The sequence below is a fragment of the Anser brachyrhynchus genome (assembly GCF_964034855.1).
Source record: "Anser brachyrhynchus genome assembly, chromosome: 1".
In the NCBI taxonomy this organism is placed as follows: domain Eukaryota; kingdom Metazoa; phylum Chordata; class Aves; order Anseriformes; family Anatidae; genus Anser; species Anser brachyrhynchus.
Window position 1 is genome coordinate 47,789,767 of NC_137694.1, and position 15,512 is coordinate 47,805,278.

Here is a 15,512-nt window from a genome sequence, read left to right on the forward strand (position 1 = left end):
TCATCAGCACAGATAATCTGTAACATGAAAAGGACAGCTCAACCATCTTGTTTGTCATTACCAGCTCAAGAAGGGCGGTACTACAAAGCCCAGAAAGATAACAAAGCCTTCATTAAATTTATTTCAGCTCTGGCAATTACATTTAAATGAACTTCACTGTGATCAATTCTTTTTTTTTTTTCCTTGAACATCTGAGTGCATATATACACATTAATTTGAATCAATAGAATTCTTTCCATAGTACAAATATGGGAAGGTTCCTAATCTGCGTGAAATATTCCTAGACAGAAGGAAGAAGGAAATTAACCTTGAGATTGACTGTCTCAGTCAAGAAAAGAAGGGCAAAGAGACCTTGTGGTAACTTGAGAGACATCCCCATTTCACTCCTTCAGTCAGCTGGAAAGATGCAGAAAGGCACATAAGGGGAAAAGTATGGGCTGAGCTCCCCAAACCCCTCCTGTGGATTGCCTAATGTCTGTGTTTAACATTTAAAAGTTTCCCTTCTCCAAAAGGTTAAAAGGAATCAGAACTGAGATACGTATATATGCTTACAAAACCAACCTACTGTTGCCAGTAACAAAACATTTTTTATTTTGACTTTTTTTTTTAATGTTCTGACATATTGCTGCTCTGAAGTTCAGAATTTCATTAGTATTTAAGTTCATCTTTGACCTTTCACCTTTTTATGTGGAATAATTAATCAGGGAGAAAAAAAACATTCCTCTTTGCCCTGGCTTGCTTATTATGACTCCCTCAAGAATTTCAGTCTGAGGCCATTTGCCAGAACTATGTTTAGCCCTGAGAGGAGGAAGAACCTCCCCCCACTCCAAAATGCAGCTCTCCAAATTTATCTCTTGGCCTTCATCAAAGGTTTGAGTTTTATAATACTCTGGATTAAATTTACCCCAGTATGGTTAAATGCCCTTTGCTACAGCAGTTTATACCTATGGAGAGAAGTTGACCTTTGGAGATGCCTGCTCATGAACATTATGATTCTACAGTTTCTGTCGGTTTTAGGCATGAACTAAGCCAGAAAGATACCCCATTGAAGATTAAATTCTTACTAATGCCATAAAATGCCAACCTAGGAAAGTGACGTGTTACAGAGGCCATAAGAGTGACAGGAACTGGAAAAGCACTGGAAAACTTTGACTGGTAACGTTTATATATTATGCAAGCAAAGCAAAGTTGAAAGCAAAACACAGTTGCAAGCACGCTTGAATTTTATGCTCGGAGGCACAAACTGATTGCTTGTGGTGGCAGGAATAACTAAATTCCTCCACGTCCTAACACCACAGAATCAGCCAGGTGAATTGCAGTGGAGGGGCTACATTCCTCTGACAGGGACGGTGACTGCCAGGGGCAGCCTTCTCATCTGTATTCTCTTAGAAAGGTTTCAGTGCATTCTGAATTAACGCATCAGGTCATCTTTGCAATAGATTTATCCACCACTCCTGTCAGCCTCTTTGTTTGGTACAATTGCAGAACAAATGTAGAAAACAGCAACATTATTTTCAGGCTTTCAAAGCCTCTATGGGCAATCCTGCAGTTGCAAAAGGTTCCTTCCCTATCTACTTGTTACAGTTTTCATTACTGGCCACACTGGAAGAGAGTCAGAGCTCTGAACCAAATAACAAAACTGGCACCTACCCACCGCGTTTGGGCAGTAGGACAGTGCCAGTGGTTACACAAAGCCGAGAGGAGAGGAGTGTTGTTTGTTGCTTCCTTATCAATCTGGCAGCGGGGAGCACTTAGATAAGAGAACACAATGTGTAAGGGCTTGCAGCAGGAAGAGGAAGCAAATTCAGGTTATTGGGATGGGGAACACGACGGCTGGAACAGACCAGAGAGAGGTGCCCAAACCAAAGCACAAACTGCTGCCGTATGAAGCCGAGGTGGTAAGCTGGGCTACAGGTGGCAGAGGTTTCTTGTTCTCTGTGCTCCCACCATGGACAAGGAAAGAGCATGCAGAATTTAGGGAGAACAGTAACAGAGACACAGAGGAGAAGTATGAGGAACTGGATGTCAGATCGGAAGGATCTGTATAATGAAAATACAATAAGGAAGGGGACGTGAGACCAGCCTAAGAAAGTCAGCTATGGGAAGCAAGATAAGGCGTTGATTATGAAACAAGTGAGAAGCAGGGCAAGAAACATATGTATAAGGCATGAGCAAGAAACTGAAATGAGGATAGGAAAATCAAGAGAGAGTCAGGAAAGTCAGACTATATGAAGGCAAAGTTTACCTCAAGGGGAGAACACACAGACATGGAGGGTTACAGCTGCAGAATCAGAAAACAAGACCAAATTTTATTGTCATTTCCACCTGCTGACATACACCCAGAACTTCACCCCAAGGAGATCTTATGGGATTCCCTTTCTTGTGACGGTGACGCTGCTCACAACATTTGATTTAGGCAAGGGAGCACAGAAATGAAGACCTGTAACATCCCAGTGCAATGGTGAGCATGTACGAAACAAACCGTTCATTCCTTCTGGATTTGCCTTGCCGTGAATGCAGGTAAATAGAGCTCTTCGTAATAATGAGACGAGCTACTGGACTCAAAGAAAAATGTTTCGGTTATGTAAAATGGGGCTATTATAAGAACTTTTGCCTGGAGAATTGAAAAATGTTTGATAAAAAATGCTTGTTTCTCTGTTACCCACACACAAAAGTGATGTTCTGTGTTATGTGCATTGCTGGTTTCATTATGGATGAACACATATTGGTATGACGAAGACAATTCAGTGGTCCTCTAGATTTCCTTCAAGTCAATCTATTGTATTGACTTGAACATGCATCACCCTGAAGTATTCAGAGAGTCTTGACTTGGAGTCCTGCGTACTGAGAGCTTCCATGGGCTGAGCCAGACGTTTCCAGTTGTGTGAACTGTGAACATCCCCCTGCACAAGCAGCTTTGGACAGTACATTAGCTTAAATGATTCTTACCATTTTAAATTCAGTGAAGCCAATTTTCACTTAACAAAGGCCCCTTTACACTGCCAGAACATTGACACAGGCCTCCATGTCAGCGAGAATCTGGCCCAGCTACGTCACTGTTTCTTTGCCGACTGATAAAAGGTTGACCATGCTCTCACCTCCGTTCGGTTTATATCTAAAGCTTTGACAGGCTTTTCTTCAAGCCTTAATTTTGAGACCATTCATGTGGATGTTCCACACCTTCTACATCTGTGAGAAACAGTCTTTGCAACATGTTGAAAAAGTATTTGTCTTTTCTTGAACAGGCTCTAGTTGTTTTGAGTACAGGGACAAAAAACAAAGGTACAACCCAACAAACCCATCCAAAACCAACAGAAACACTAAAAATCCAGAAGGCTTTCTCCTTTCAGTTTTTGTGACCTTGCTGCAAATGCATCATAAATCTGAGTTGCTTAAGAATTGTAAGTTCCAGCACAAAACCAAATTTGACTTTTAACATTATTTCATTGAGAATACCATGATAAGGTAGTCTTCTGCAAATGCCAGCTGCATAAAACATGCAAATGAACGAGGTGTTATGAAATATACCTCATAATCAAAAACAAGTTCAAAACTGGAAATACAGTTGAAAAATGGTTCTGGATTTTTCTGAACAGCTCTGAATTAGCTTTAGTCTCCTGTTTTACTTTTCCAGGGAGAGAAAAATGCTGTATTTTCAGATTTTGCCCATGTTTTCAACTCTTATGGCTTTGAACATCAGGCCTAGCTAGTTCCTGTAGGTTTAAGATCACTCATCCAGTGATGTTGCTCATCTTCCTTCTCTAAAAACTTGTTTCTACATGAGGTTTAGTATTTATAGTAAGAACATTCATTGCTATTTATGAAAGTTTAGAAGTATAACACACTGTTTCTACTCCTCCTTACAGTGTTGGGGAACGAGTTAATATGTGGGGGAAAAAAAAAGTGCATTTTTCCTGTGCCTTAGATTATTTGTCTGTTTTCATCTTCAAATATGTCATGTTGGACATCAGTTGGATGGAGTGGATGGTGCTGGGTTTTGGTAGTCCATGGAGCAGTAAGCAAAATGTTGAGTTATACACTCCAGATATTAGTATCGGTGTTTTGAAAACTTTGAAGGACAGGAAAGTTTTCTTAATTTCTTAAATGAAACTGAAGATTTTATTTAACAAAGCAATTCATGAAAGGTGAAAGCTGTATGCCATAAATCTGTTAGTCAGGCCTGCTAATAACTTTTTTGTTTGTTCCTCAATCTATCACCTTCATTTAGAGTAAGAGATTGCTCTTGCCAATTTTTTCTGTTTTTTTTTCTTCTCTTCTTTGGCAGATGTACATTCAAGGGAAGCTACTCTTTGCCAACTATATTTTCAATGGGTACAGCAAGTCAACTAAAGACCTTCAAAAATAAATAGCTATGACAAGAAGTCGTTATCGCATGGGATACTGTCTTCCAGCTGATTTCAGGTTCAGGTATTTTACTTTCCATCATCATGGTTTTTAATCACTTTATTCTGAGACCTTTGGCATCTTTGTTCAGTATCTTGACTATAAAGCGCTGTAACCAAAGTAGCAAGTGCAGCAGTTTCAATATCAAAGCAGTTGCACCTTTTTGGTGCATTTATGAGTTCTCTCTCTTGTACACTCCTTACTGTCCCATTCCACAGTTAGGACTGTTTAATCCCAGCTGCTGAGCTACAGAATAATTTTAAGCCAATCCCTAGTTACTGGAAAGAACAAAATAAGAAAATAGAGGTGACAGTTCTGCACATGTTCCCCATTCCTTTTGTAGTATGTTTGATAGACTTTCTTGTTTTAGGGGCTGTTATATTTACTTTTTGATGTGATCCATAAAAATTAAATTGCAATTAAAAATAATTACTTTAGTCAGGTGTCTTCTGGCAATGAGCTTCTTCATTTAACTAATAGTTGCAGGGAAGCTGTTGAAGCATAACCCTGGAGAAATAGCAGCAGAGGGTTAAATACTTCACCTCTGCATCCTGAGCATATAGCTCAGGGAGGGAGCATTCCCAGGAACTAAAGCATATGCTGCAGCAGTTAGCTCTCTTGTAGAAGTTCCCAAAGAAGAAACAAAGACAGGGGCAGAAAGGAGAAATAAGTGCAACTTCAGCAATATATTTACTACAGAACTCGTGGGAGCCATACCATTATTTATATTTTAGTGGTGCTGCAAACCAGTAATCAAACCTGAACTTTGGAGTGCCTGGTGTGATTTAACCAATATCTCTTATAGGGTGTGATGCTGATGATCTATTAAAATCCTGTTAATAACTGAGAAGCAGTTGACAGCAGTGATAGCAAAGAGAAACTCATGACATACTCCAAAGCGAAGTGTGCAGTCTTTTACTGAGCTGCTCCTAGCCAGCTTTGACAGGTCACGGAAAGTCTGTGCCTTTCTTTTACCTTAACAAAACAATGCATCTCATTTTTGCTGAGCAGCAGAAAATGGCACATGCTATACAGTCCATTTTTCTCCAAAGAAAACTTGTCACGTAGCATGTACACAAAATAATTACCGGTGTCGTAAAGAAAACAGGGCTTAAAAATGGCAGGTAATTGACAGCAGCTTTTTCAAACACGGTAATTACTGGCATGCTGTGGTTTCCCTCAAAGTCAGTGATAAGCCTTCTTGATTGCAGTCAGGACAGATTAGCTTTAGGCTGGGTGTTTTTGCAAATGCTCCTCTGACTGGAAATGCCGCACTGCCATGTGCAATTTCAAGTGCACGTTCTTGTCTACACTAGAATTTTCTAAACATTTCCCACTGTGGCATCATCCTTAAATTTAGCTTTACAAGGGAAGGTATGTGGTCACACAGATAAGCATTTGTCTAGCCTACAACTAAATATAACTGATGTCACAGGTAGTCAGCGAGCCGGGATGGTTATTCTGCACGCATGTGTCTGCTCCTTGCTACCACAGCACTGTGACAAGAAATCCTTAATGCTACCACCGAGACATTCCACAAGGTTCTTTTATGCACAGGCTGTGAACACACGGTCAGGTGCAACTGGGGGCACAAAGACACCTCTCCTAATGAAGGAGAGGGTGATGAAGAGCTGGAGAGAAAACCAAGGCTAGGTGACATCGCTATTTCCATATACGCTACTATAATTATGTGGGTGGTGTTAAAGATGTGGTTAATTTCTTCCTTAAATCAGCATCTAATTACAGACCAAACAGTAGGTTCTCCAAGAACGGATACTCACTGTATTTTCTCTCTTGCCAGCCAATCTCCCAACCTCAAAAATTGCCGGATACCCAACAGACAGGTGTACGTGCATGTTCAGTTCACTTTATTTGAATAACCTGGGACCACTGTAATGGACCTGTGAACTCCTTCCTCCTCCGTACCATGCCATGAATTCATTAATATTGAGAATAGGGTTGCAGGCCAAGGAAGATCCTGCACTGCTAAATGGGGATTATTAGCAGTAAAGCTTTGAAGATTCCTCTTTTTCACTGGGGGGATAAACAAAGCACTGTCATTTCTCTGTTCTGTTCATGGAGTGATTTCTATGGGAACAGCATTTTCCTGCTTGCAAAATAGCTGTTTCCCAAATGGAAGTATGCAAACAGGTCCTGCCCTTCTTCAGTTTTTCCTCCTCACCCACCTGGATGATGAGTTAAGCATGGAGACAGCATAGAGAACTGACTGACTTCAGTTGAAGGCCACACTCCCAGAGAAAAAGTACCTTTAGATTCCCCTTCCAACCTTTCCTCAAAGCTTGCTTCACTCAAGAAGACCATTGGTTTCTTAGCACGTACCAGCAGAAACCACCATCAATGGGACTCACAGATTTCATCTCTTTTTTTTTTGTGTGTGTGTCTACATCTACACATTTTTTATGTGTTGTTCATTTCTTTATCCTAGGGGTGTCCCATTACAGACCTCTTCTTCACTATCTTATAAAAGTGTGGATGATGCTGCAAAACTACCCTAGGAAAGTTTAATATAGTAGATTAGCAGTAGCAGTATAACTGATTATATGTTGGGATCAGCGGAACAATGTAAAAGAGATCTGAAAGACTGGCTTTTTAAGACCAGTCTATCTCCCTGTCAGCCTGACCCACTACAGGAGACCAGGTTACCTGATACAGTACGAATATATTGCCAATATGAAGCAGCACAGTAGAAGGATGAGAAGAACAGGTTTTAATGAGCGAAAGGAGAAATACAGAGATACAGCTGATACAAAAAAGTACACGATATAACACAAGTGTCTAATAAATTAGCAGAGAACTCGAGAACAGGAAGAAAGGTTCAGATGGCTGAAGAAAGAGGCTTGCTCAAAAAGATACAATCTTAAGTCTTCATAGATATATATACATTCTTGGCAGTATAGGAAACGTACAGTTCTTACATAGAAAATATTGACTGTCTGAAGTGGTCGTATCAATTCCTGAAGAATATTTGCATATGGTACATTATGAAGAATACACACAGGCAATTTAGCATTCAAAAGGTCTCCAGGTAAAGAAAAACATTACGGACCCCTCTTGGTCGACAGGCTTCTTCTAACAGCAGCAATTGGATCTGTTCAGTATCCCATAAGAAAACAAACAAACCAACCAGGAAACAGCAAAGAATAAGCAAGATCTTTTGTACTACACAAAAAAAATGACGCACCAATTAGGCAGCAAGATTCAATACTTAAGAATAAATACTCTGGCCTCACACTCCGGCCTCACCAAGCTTCCCCTTGCCTTTCCAGATCAAATCATTTCCTTTCTTCCCCAGTCATCTCTGTGCATTCCTTCCTAGGGACATGGATTAGGCGACAGTGAGTCATACCTAAGTGAGAAGAGCCAGTGCAGGGAAAGTGTACAGGAAGAGATGCGCATCGGCCACAGCTCCTAACACCAGCAGAAACTAGCATTTGATCTGATAATAAAGCCTAAGCATTATGAGGGAGCCACAAAGCTTCAGCTAAAAGGAGCCAGCCTGTTGCCACTATTTTGGCACTTCTGAAGCATACAGGGGAAGTCTGTTTCTTAAGAATCATACAGATAGATGAGAAAAGGTAACTCGTGCACAGCATCTAAGCCCAGTTCCTAGGTTAAAGATCTACCTGTTACTCTCCTCCTAAAGGCCCACCTCCCTAGCCACTTACGTGATGCTGAAAGGGATTTCGGTAATAGCTGCCACATGGCTGCACAGCATACAGGTCTCTGAGAGATCATGGGAAGGCGCAGCTGGAAGCATACGACACAAATTCTTTCTTCCATCAGCACTTATATAGATGAGGGTAACCAGTGTTCATTACTAAAGTGCTTATACTAATGAGCCAGCAAAATATACTGCAGAAACTAACTCTTGCCAAAATTACTTAAAATTAATTTCATCTTCAGGATGAAAGTGGAATTATAAAGGAACTTCTGCATAAAAGATCAAACAGCAATGCTGATACAACATTTATGCGTCCCTGTAAAAGCATTCCCTCTTCCATTCAATCATTACTAATCGAAGGATGGATAAACTATGTTCATGCCACCTAGATAAAGGGATAAAGGGTAAGGAGAAAAGGTCATACATGCAATAGCAAGGCAGATTTTTGTTACAGATGCTGAAGAAATAACAGCAACCAAAAATACTTTCAAAATTATTAGCTTTACAATTGAGAAGATGATTTCTGAAGTTGGGAAAATTCAGCCAAAAAAAAAAAAAAGCTTAGAAATAATCACAATGGCGCTTATCTTCAAATGTTTAAGAAAAGACTTAAGGTCCTGCTTCATATCTGTGGAAAAAAGGAAGGAGGTAAAATGGGAAAGTAAGAAAGAGAAACCAAAGAATTTGGGAAGATATTGCAGGCAAGAAACCCTGTGGCAACGAAAGGGCAGAAGCCCAGGAGCACAGGTGGATCACGTCTTCCAGCTCTACACGCACGCCTCCAACCCTGAACTTGAGTTCTTGGAGCCTTGACACGGATGGACAGGCCTGCTTTAAAGCCCTGCTGATCTAAACCCGCCTGAGGCCAATTTAATCAACGCTGTGCTTAAGCAGTGTCAGCATCTGGCAGGTTCGGTGCAAGGAGGCTCCAGTGGAGCCAAACCACATGGGTTTTCAGCGCAGTCTAAGGAAAGAGACTGACACCACACACAGCTTAAAATAAGAAATATGCAGATTGATTTACATGCAGCTTGAAACACCGGCCCAGCAGGACTGAGGCTTTCTTTGGAAACGTAATGTAGATAAAACATAGCTCTTTTTTAACAGCTGCTGAAGACTACTTGTCTGCTGAATGTTTCCGGTCTCCACACTGCAGAGGAATCGTAGATCCTTCCCAGCGTCTGAACTTCAGAGCCTGTCACGTGTGGTTTCCCTCTGTAGCCCTGCCAGAAGGCTCTCGCTGCAGTTTGTTCTTTTAAATGTTTCCTCTTATATTTTAGCTTTCATTTATTATCCAATTAAACAGCAGCTTATTAAGATTCTTTTCTCTGTTGCTTCCTTGGCAATCTAGGGTGCCCTTAGGTCCTACTTTGGGACATGTTACGATTCAGTAGGCAGGAAACGCTCAGGAACATGTATTTGCTTACACATTTGAGACAGGGCAGAGGGGTATACAGGCACAGAGGCACTCACAGCAGCTCAGGCACGAAGCCTTGGTAAGAGAAAACACAGCTAAGCAGCTTTTCTAAGTAAGGGTATAAAATCAGCGTGCATTTCAAGTAACTCCATGCAGTCTGATTGGTAGAACAGAATTAACTTCTTTTGCCATTAGATAGCAAGAATTAAATCTTTGTCTATCTTCTGATTAACTGGAAAGTTTGATTTGAGAAAAATATAACTTCTTTGCTAGACAAGGCTTTCAATGTGATAGCCGGCAATATGCATGTACAGTATGAAGTATGTGCATACATATAAAAAAAATACACAAACCCCTGAAGTTGAGAAACAATCCATTAATGCTGCTAAATAAACATTCAAAATGCTTTGACTCAGAGATTTAGTAGCAATTGTATTTTGAAAACATACGTTTTATGACAGCAGGAAAGGTTTAAGCACAACTGCCAGATCCCAAAGCTTCCAGAGCTCCGGGCCAGGCAGCTGTGGATCCAAGTTGGGCACATTGGCGATAAAGCAGGTTTTCAGCCCCTCCTGCAGCAAGAAGCGAGCTTATTTAGGGGAACTCAGGCTCAGCCTTAACTGTGCCACCTTCCTGTTGGAAGGAACAAGTGAACCTCAAGTAACGAAGAACATACGTTTAAGGCTCAGGCTTGCTGGTAGATGTTACCATCTTGTGATCACTGAGGGGTGCTCACTGGAAGTGAATGCTCTGAAGTCCAGAAAGGAATAGGAGAGCCAGGCTGAAATGCAGGTGAAGCTCCCTGGAAGGAAAGTCAGGACAGACAAATAACCAGCCCCAAGAATCCTGTTCATGAGCTTATGGCTGGGAACACACATCAGTGCCTCTGTGTGGGTTCCTTCCAACTTGCCATTTCAGCAGGTTTAGGCAGTGGGTTCAGAAACAAAGGGAGAAAGCGGCCAAGTTCCTGCAGAGTTGGTAGCAGGATGCTGGAGGAGAGCTGAAGACTGCGAGGAGGGAAGAGAGACTGCTGGAGGAAAGCAAAGACCTAGCTAAAACCGGAGCTGTGAAAGATGTTTGCAGGGTCAAACAGTCCCGGCTCAGCCCCCGGAGTCAGCCGTCTCAGAACAACTCTTGCCAGAGGTGGTCAAACCAGAAGAGTTTCTCTGGCCCTTGCCGGCCCAGGCCCCATGTCTTGTGGTGTGGCGAGTAACGCTCGTGCTGCTGTTAGGAACGTGTGACCTGGTGCATTACAGGATTGCAACCTAGGTGAGAAACTGGAAAAACCAAACCAAACCAAACCACCATTGGTTCGTGTGGCCTACGAAGAAAGCTGAGAAGGAAAAAAATGATTGGAATTGCATGACATGGGTGCTGCAACAGAGCAAGACAGAGACAAGGCCAAAATGCTTTTGAGCCTTCCTGCTCCTGTACAGTGCTGTTCTGTGGTGTCTGCAGGTCTCTACAGCCCTTGCAGACCTGAGCACACAGGTACAGGCAGGCTGTGAACACTCACATCGGGATGCTAAAAGCCTCGAGCACAATTTCATACCGAGCTGCACAGCAACAGACAGCACGAACTTGTTTGCGTTTGGTCACCTGTGGCTTTGGATGAAAGATCCTGAGGACAATTCATAGAGTTCTGGCTTTTATCCCATATTACATTTAAAGCCTTTTATTATTATTATTTTTAGAAACACACATCAAACATCATAAACAGCCCTAATTTATAGTGCTTCTATTGGGATCAAATGCCTAACTGTTAGTAATGACAACTGAAGAATGATACTAAGCACTGACTTTTTTCTTTCTATTTATATAGGAATGGACCTCCTTTCAATAGCACAAAGTAATGGAAAGCATTGATCACTCTCTACTTGGAAATTCAAGATTATTTTGATTTCTCATCCATGCAGCTGAAGGAGGTCAGGAAGCAGTCTTTAAATATTAAGATTTGTGCACAGGTTGAGCCAACTAATGACAGTTATTTTGGGACCTTGTACTAAAATTGCAGTTATTTCTACAACACAGCCTGGTGTTTTTCAGCAAGACAGAATTACTTACAAAAGCCAATACACACTGAAAATCTGTATTGCCATACATTATTAGCTCTGTTTTGATTGTAGTACTGCCCATTATGGCGTCCATCTTCCATCCTAGTTCTCAACTGGGAAAGCCAGGATACATTTCTAGATCAAGTCATTCCAATGCTGAAGATACAGAAGAATCAAGCTGTGTTACAAACACATCACAGAAATTGTGTATTTTAAAATCTGAAACTCTTACGAATGGTGATACAGGGAAAGGACTGTGGGTGACTTTTTTGCCAGAAAGGTAAAAATAGTAAGAAAAAAAAAAAGGAAAAGACATGTATGATAGTTTTAATTTTACTGAATTTTACTGGCAGTATAACAAACAATCCTTAGAGGCTGTATTGGGTATGACACAACAGGTCTTGGGTAGCCTAGGTCTGAAGAACAAAGTAGTCAAAATGAGTGAGGGAATTAATGAGTGGCATCATTCTCAATCAACAGAAAATATGGAGATGAAGTGACATATGGAGTTGACTTAATCCCACTTCAGTATAGACACTAATGATGTAATTCAGAGAGTGTAAACATTAATTCAAACTGATTGAAGTTCAGGCTATGGCATTTCTCCTCATCGCCAAGGCATGTATTCCCTCCTGCTCCCCTGAGATGCTACCAGTGACCTTTCAACAACACAATTAGTTGAGGGAGCCAGCCCAGCTGAAAGTTAAAGCAGTGGCACATTTTCAGCCAGATCAGGGTCCTAAATCACTGAGTGGTTGCAAAAGCCAGCCTGAAGGAGGCACAGAGGTCACAGGCATGGCAGGACCACGGCAGCCTGGACCTAGATTGGCTTAAGCTGCTACAGAACTGCATCCCCTAAAGCAGACTGTCTGTGAGGCCTACAAGATTGAAGTCTAAGCACATGTAAAGGTCAAAATATGCTGATCGTGTGAAAGCATTCAGGTTTTGGTCCTATTCAACTCATTTAAAATAAGCCACTTTGTAACTGGGAAACAAACCTTTTTTTTTTTTCCCTACTAAATAATAATCACTTATTCATAATCCTATGGTAATTTCAGAAAGTGTAAAATGGGCTAACAGGGCATTCAGGCTGTTGGATCTAATTTTATTCTGACAAACCTGCCAAGAACTTTAAGAGATGGCAGTGTGACAGGTAGGCAGACTATCGAAAACAGTTACATACTGAGTATCTGCAGCTCAAACTGTACTGCTTTAACTGTTTACAAATATTTTTTTTACCCCTACCTATGGCCATCTGATTACTGTACAAATTTCCAAGTCAAATCGAAGTGTATTTTTTGGCATTTAAAAATCAAGGTGATGAAATAAAAGCATACAGATGAAGGAATTAAATATCAGGAGAATATGAATAAAGCACACCTCCAAGCACTTTCAAAATGAGTCACAGAAGCCTTCAGTTTGACCTCTGATATCCATATATCCACTGCCATGTTTCTTGTGTGATAATCTATTTTGTGATACATGCTTACGCATCAAAGATCAGAACAGCTATGAAAAGTCAAGCTGAAATTTAAAGAAGTGTTGTTTGGCATCTTTAGTTGTGTTAGACCAGGTGGAAGCTGTTGGAAGATCACTTTGATTTAACAACTTCTTGTTTTGTTAGCAAAGAAAAACATTGTGGAACTGAATTCTGGTGACAGTGAATAAATACTTCTCCTCCATCAGACCAAATCTTTCCATTTTTCATCGTAGTACCTATGGGTAAAAGATCTGAAAAGGTTTTGTTCCTAGATGGACTCAGAAATAGTTTAGCTGTTGATTTATGGGGGTTGATTATTGCTCTATACTCAGCACTGCTGACGTTACACCTGGAGTACTGCAGCACACTTTGGGCATTATACTTCACAACACAGAATGTATTTCTAAGGAGAGCAAACAAAAGGTGGAAAACATGACCTCTGTAGATGAGCTGACAGAAGTGGGCTTGCTCGGTTTAAAAAAAAAAAAAAAAAGAGAGAGAAACAATATTGACAAATCTTCTGGTTTGTAAAAGACTGTAACAAAGGTGAGCACATACTGGCATAGGAACTACTAACAATCAGCCTAACACGAGACTGAAGAAATCTGTGGAAGAAGGTTCCATCATGTTAAGCTGACAGCTGCCACCATTGGCTCAGTAAGTCCCTGAGACACAAAATGTTGGGACTTTGCTCATCATTTTATGAGCTCCCTTCTCCTACTCTCCCCTCAGCATCTGCTATTAGCCCCTGTCACAGACAAGATCCCAGAATAGTCGAGCCTTTTACTGACCAAGTGCCTCTCTCACACTGCCCTCTTTTTCAGATGACAGGCTACGCAGAAGTGTTAATTCTAAATAGTAGTTAACCATAGGAACAACCCACTTGCAGAGCAACAGCAGCCCTTAACCAATCAATTCAAAAGAAGACAGACAGTTTAGTATGCTTGAGCCTTTGTTTCTGTTTAAAAAAGAAAGAAAGAAAAAAAAAAGGCAGACAAACAGATTACAAAGTTCAGTATAGGCCAACAATTCTACATACTCCACCATTTAGATTTTTTTTTTCCTCTTTTTTTTTTTTTTTTAACTGGCAGAGAGATTAATAAGACAATTGCAAATTCTGCTGTCCAGATGCACATAAAATTTCCAATGCTGTAAATAATCAGCCTGGTCACACAAATGTGCTCAGGGCAGAGTCTGAAACCTCAGTAAAACTGGCTGCTCTGCCAAATTTCATCCTGTATTTTTATAACGAACTGCAAGAGTTGGTCATCTCCAGTAATCCTCTGTCAGGAGTCAGCTGCCTCACGACTGAAACCAATAGCAGAAGCCCTCATGTTTGCTGATCCTGCTTACAACTGAATGTGACACAGGCATATTCGACATTTGAAAGATTCTGTGTTGTCTGTAATATTCAATACATGCTTCCATTACACCAGTGCTACATTTCTGTCATGAAGACATACACTAAGAAAAGGAACAATTAATGTCTTTGTATCATAGATCTTCGTCCTCGTTTAAGCCTTTGCCTACCTATATCTGTAGCTGTAAAACCACGCGACATAGAAGATGTAGTGCTAGATTGCAATCCAACTGAAGAAGCAAATACTGTCTTTGGAGTGCCTTCCAGTTAGGTAGGAGAAAAATAAATTACTTAACCACGTATAGTTACTTGTTTCTTTACAACTTCACAGAGCTGCTCATCCGAAATGGAATATGCAGTTATTGTTAGCTCTGCTCTTCGCTCTTGTGAGGAACTCCGGATTATAACAGCATGTTTATATATATAGATAGAACCTGGTTATTAAAGGAAGACATGCTTTGTGTGCTGTAGACTGTTAGCCAAATTTTTACACAGAGAATACTAAATAAATTTAAATAAATGACCTGATAGCAGTTATATATAGATGTGATGGATGAGAGGGAGAGAGAGCAAGTGAACCCAGGTGTTCACATATACAACTTCTAAGACTGCATTAAGTAAGACTGTGCAAATCAGTTAAATTGCTTGTAGAAAATCTCTTTGTTCAAGTAGAATCAGAATTTGCTCCAAAAAGTCATACTTTGATCACACCCATCTCTCATGTCAAGGCTGTAATTTCACAGTACATTGTCATTGCCAGTAATGTAAATGCGAGCAATCCTGAGCCTCATGTCAGCAACACAGTATGTGCTGATACAGCTGTTTGGAGGTAAATGCTGTAAATTGCATCATTACAATAAACAAGGTGAAAAATAAACACTAAAAAGGATGTGGGGTGTTTTGTTTTTTTTTTTGACCAAGCAGACTCAGTGGTCTGATTAATAACACGGCCACAAAAACTTGTGTTGACCCAGCTGATGGATGAAAACAAACAATGAATGGTGGATGGGGCTTCTTAGACCAGTTTCATCACTGAGACCAGCATTTTATAAAAATAGGTCCCATGTGAGCTGCCAAGGTCTCTTTTCCAGGTCTTTTGCTAAGGACTGAAGCAA

At 40.7% G+C, this 15,512-nt stretch overlaps 1 protein-coding gene across 13 annotated transcripts in view; it reads left to right on the top strand.

Moving 5' to 3' along the window:
• The window catches only part of LOC308188444 (uncharacterized protein C3orf20-like), a 44,204-nt gene extending 30,597 nt beyond the window's left edge, over positions 1-13,607 (top strand). For 10 of the 13 annotated variants that reach the window (XR_013945507.1, XR_013945508.1, XR_013945509.1 and 7 more), the window contains 2 exons: positions 4,286-4,428; positions 6,206-13,607. Coding sequence is in view for 10 of the 13 variants with exons in the window: in XM_080577450.1 (XP_080433576.1) it covers positions 4,286-4,366 (81 nt within the window). In the remaining 3 variants the exon portion in view is untranslated. The remainder of the gene's footprint in view (positions 1-4,285; positions 4,429-6,205) is intronic. The other 3 variants (XM_080577451.1, XM_080577454.1, XM_080577456.1) reach the window with 3 other exon arrangements.
• Positions 13,608-15,512: the final 1,905 nt, after the last annotated feature.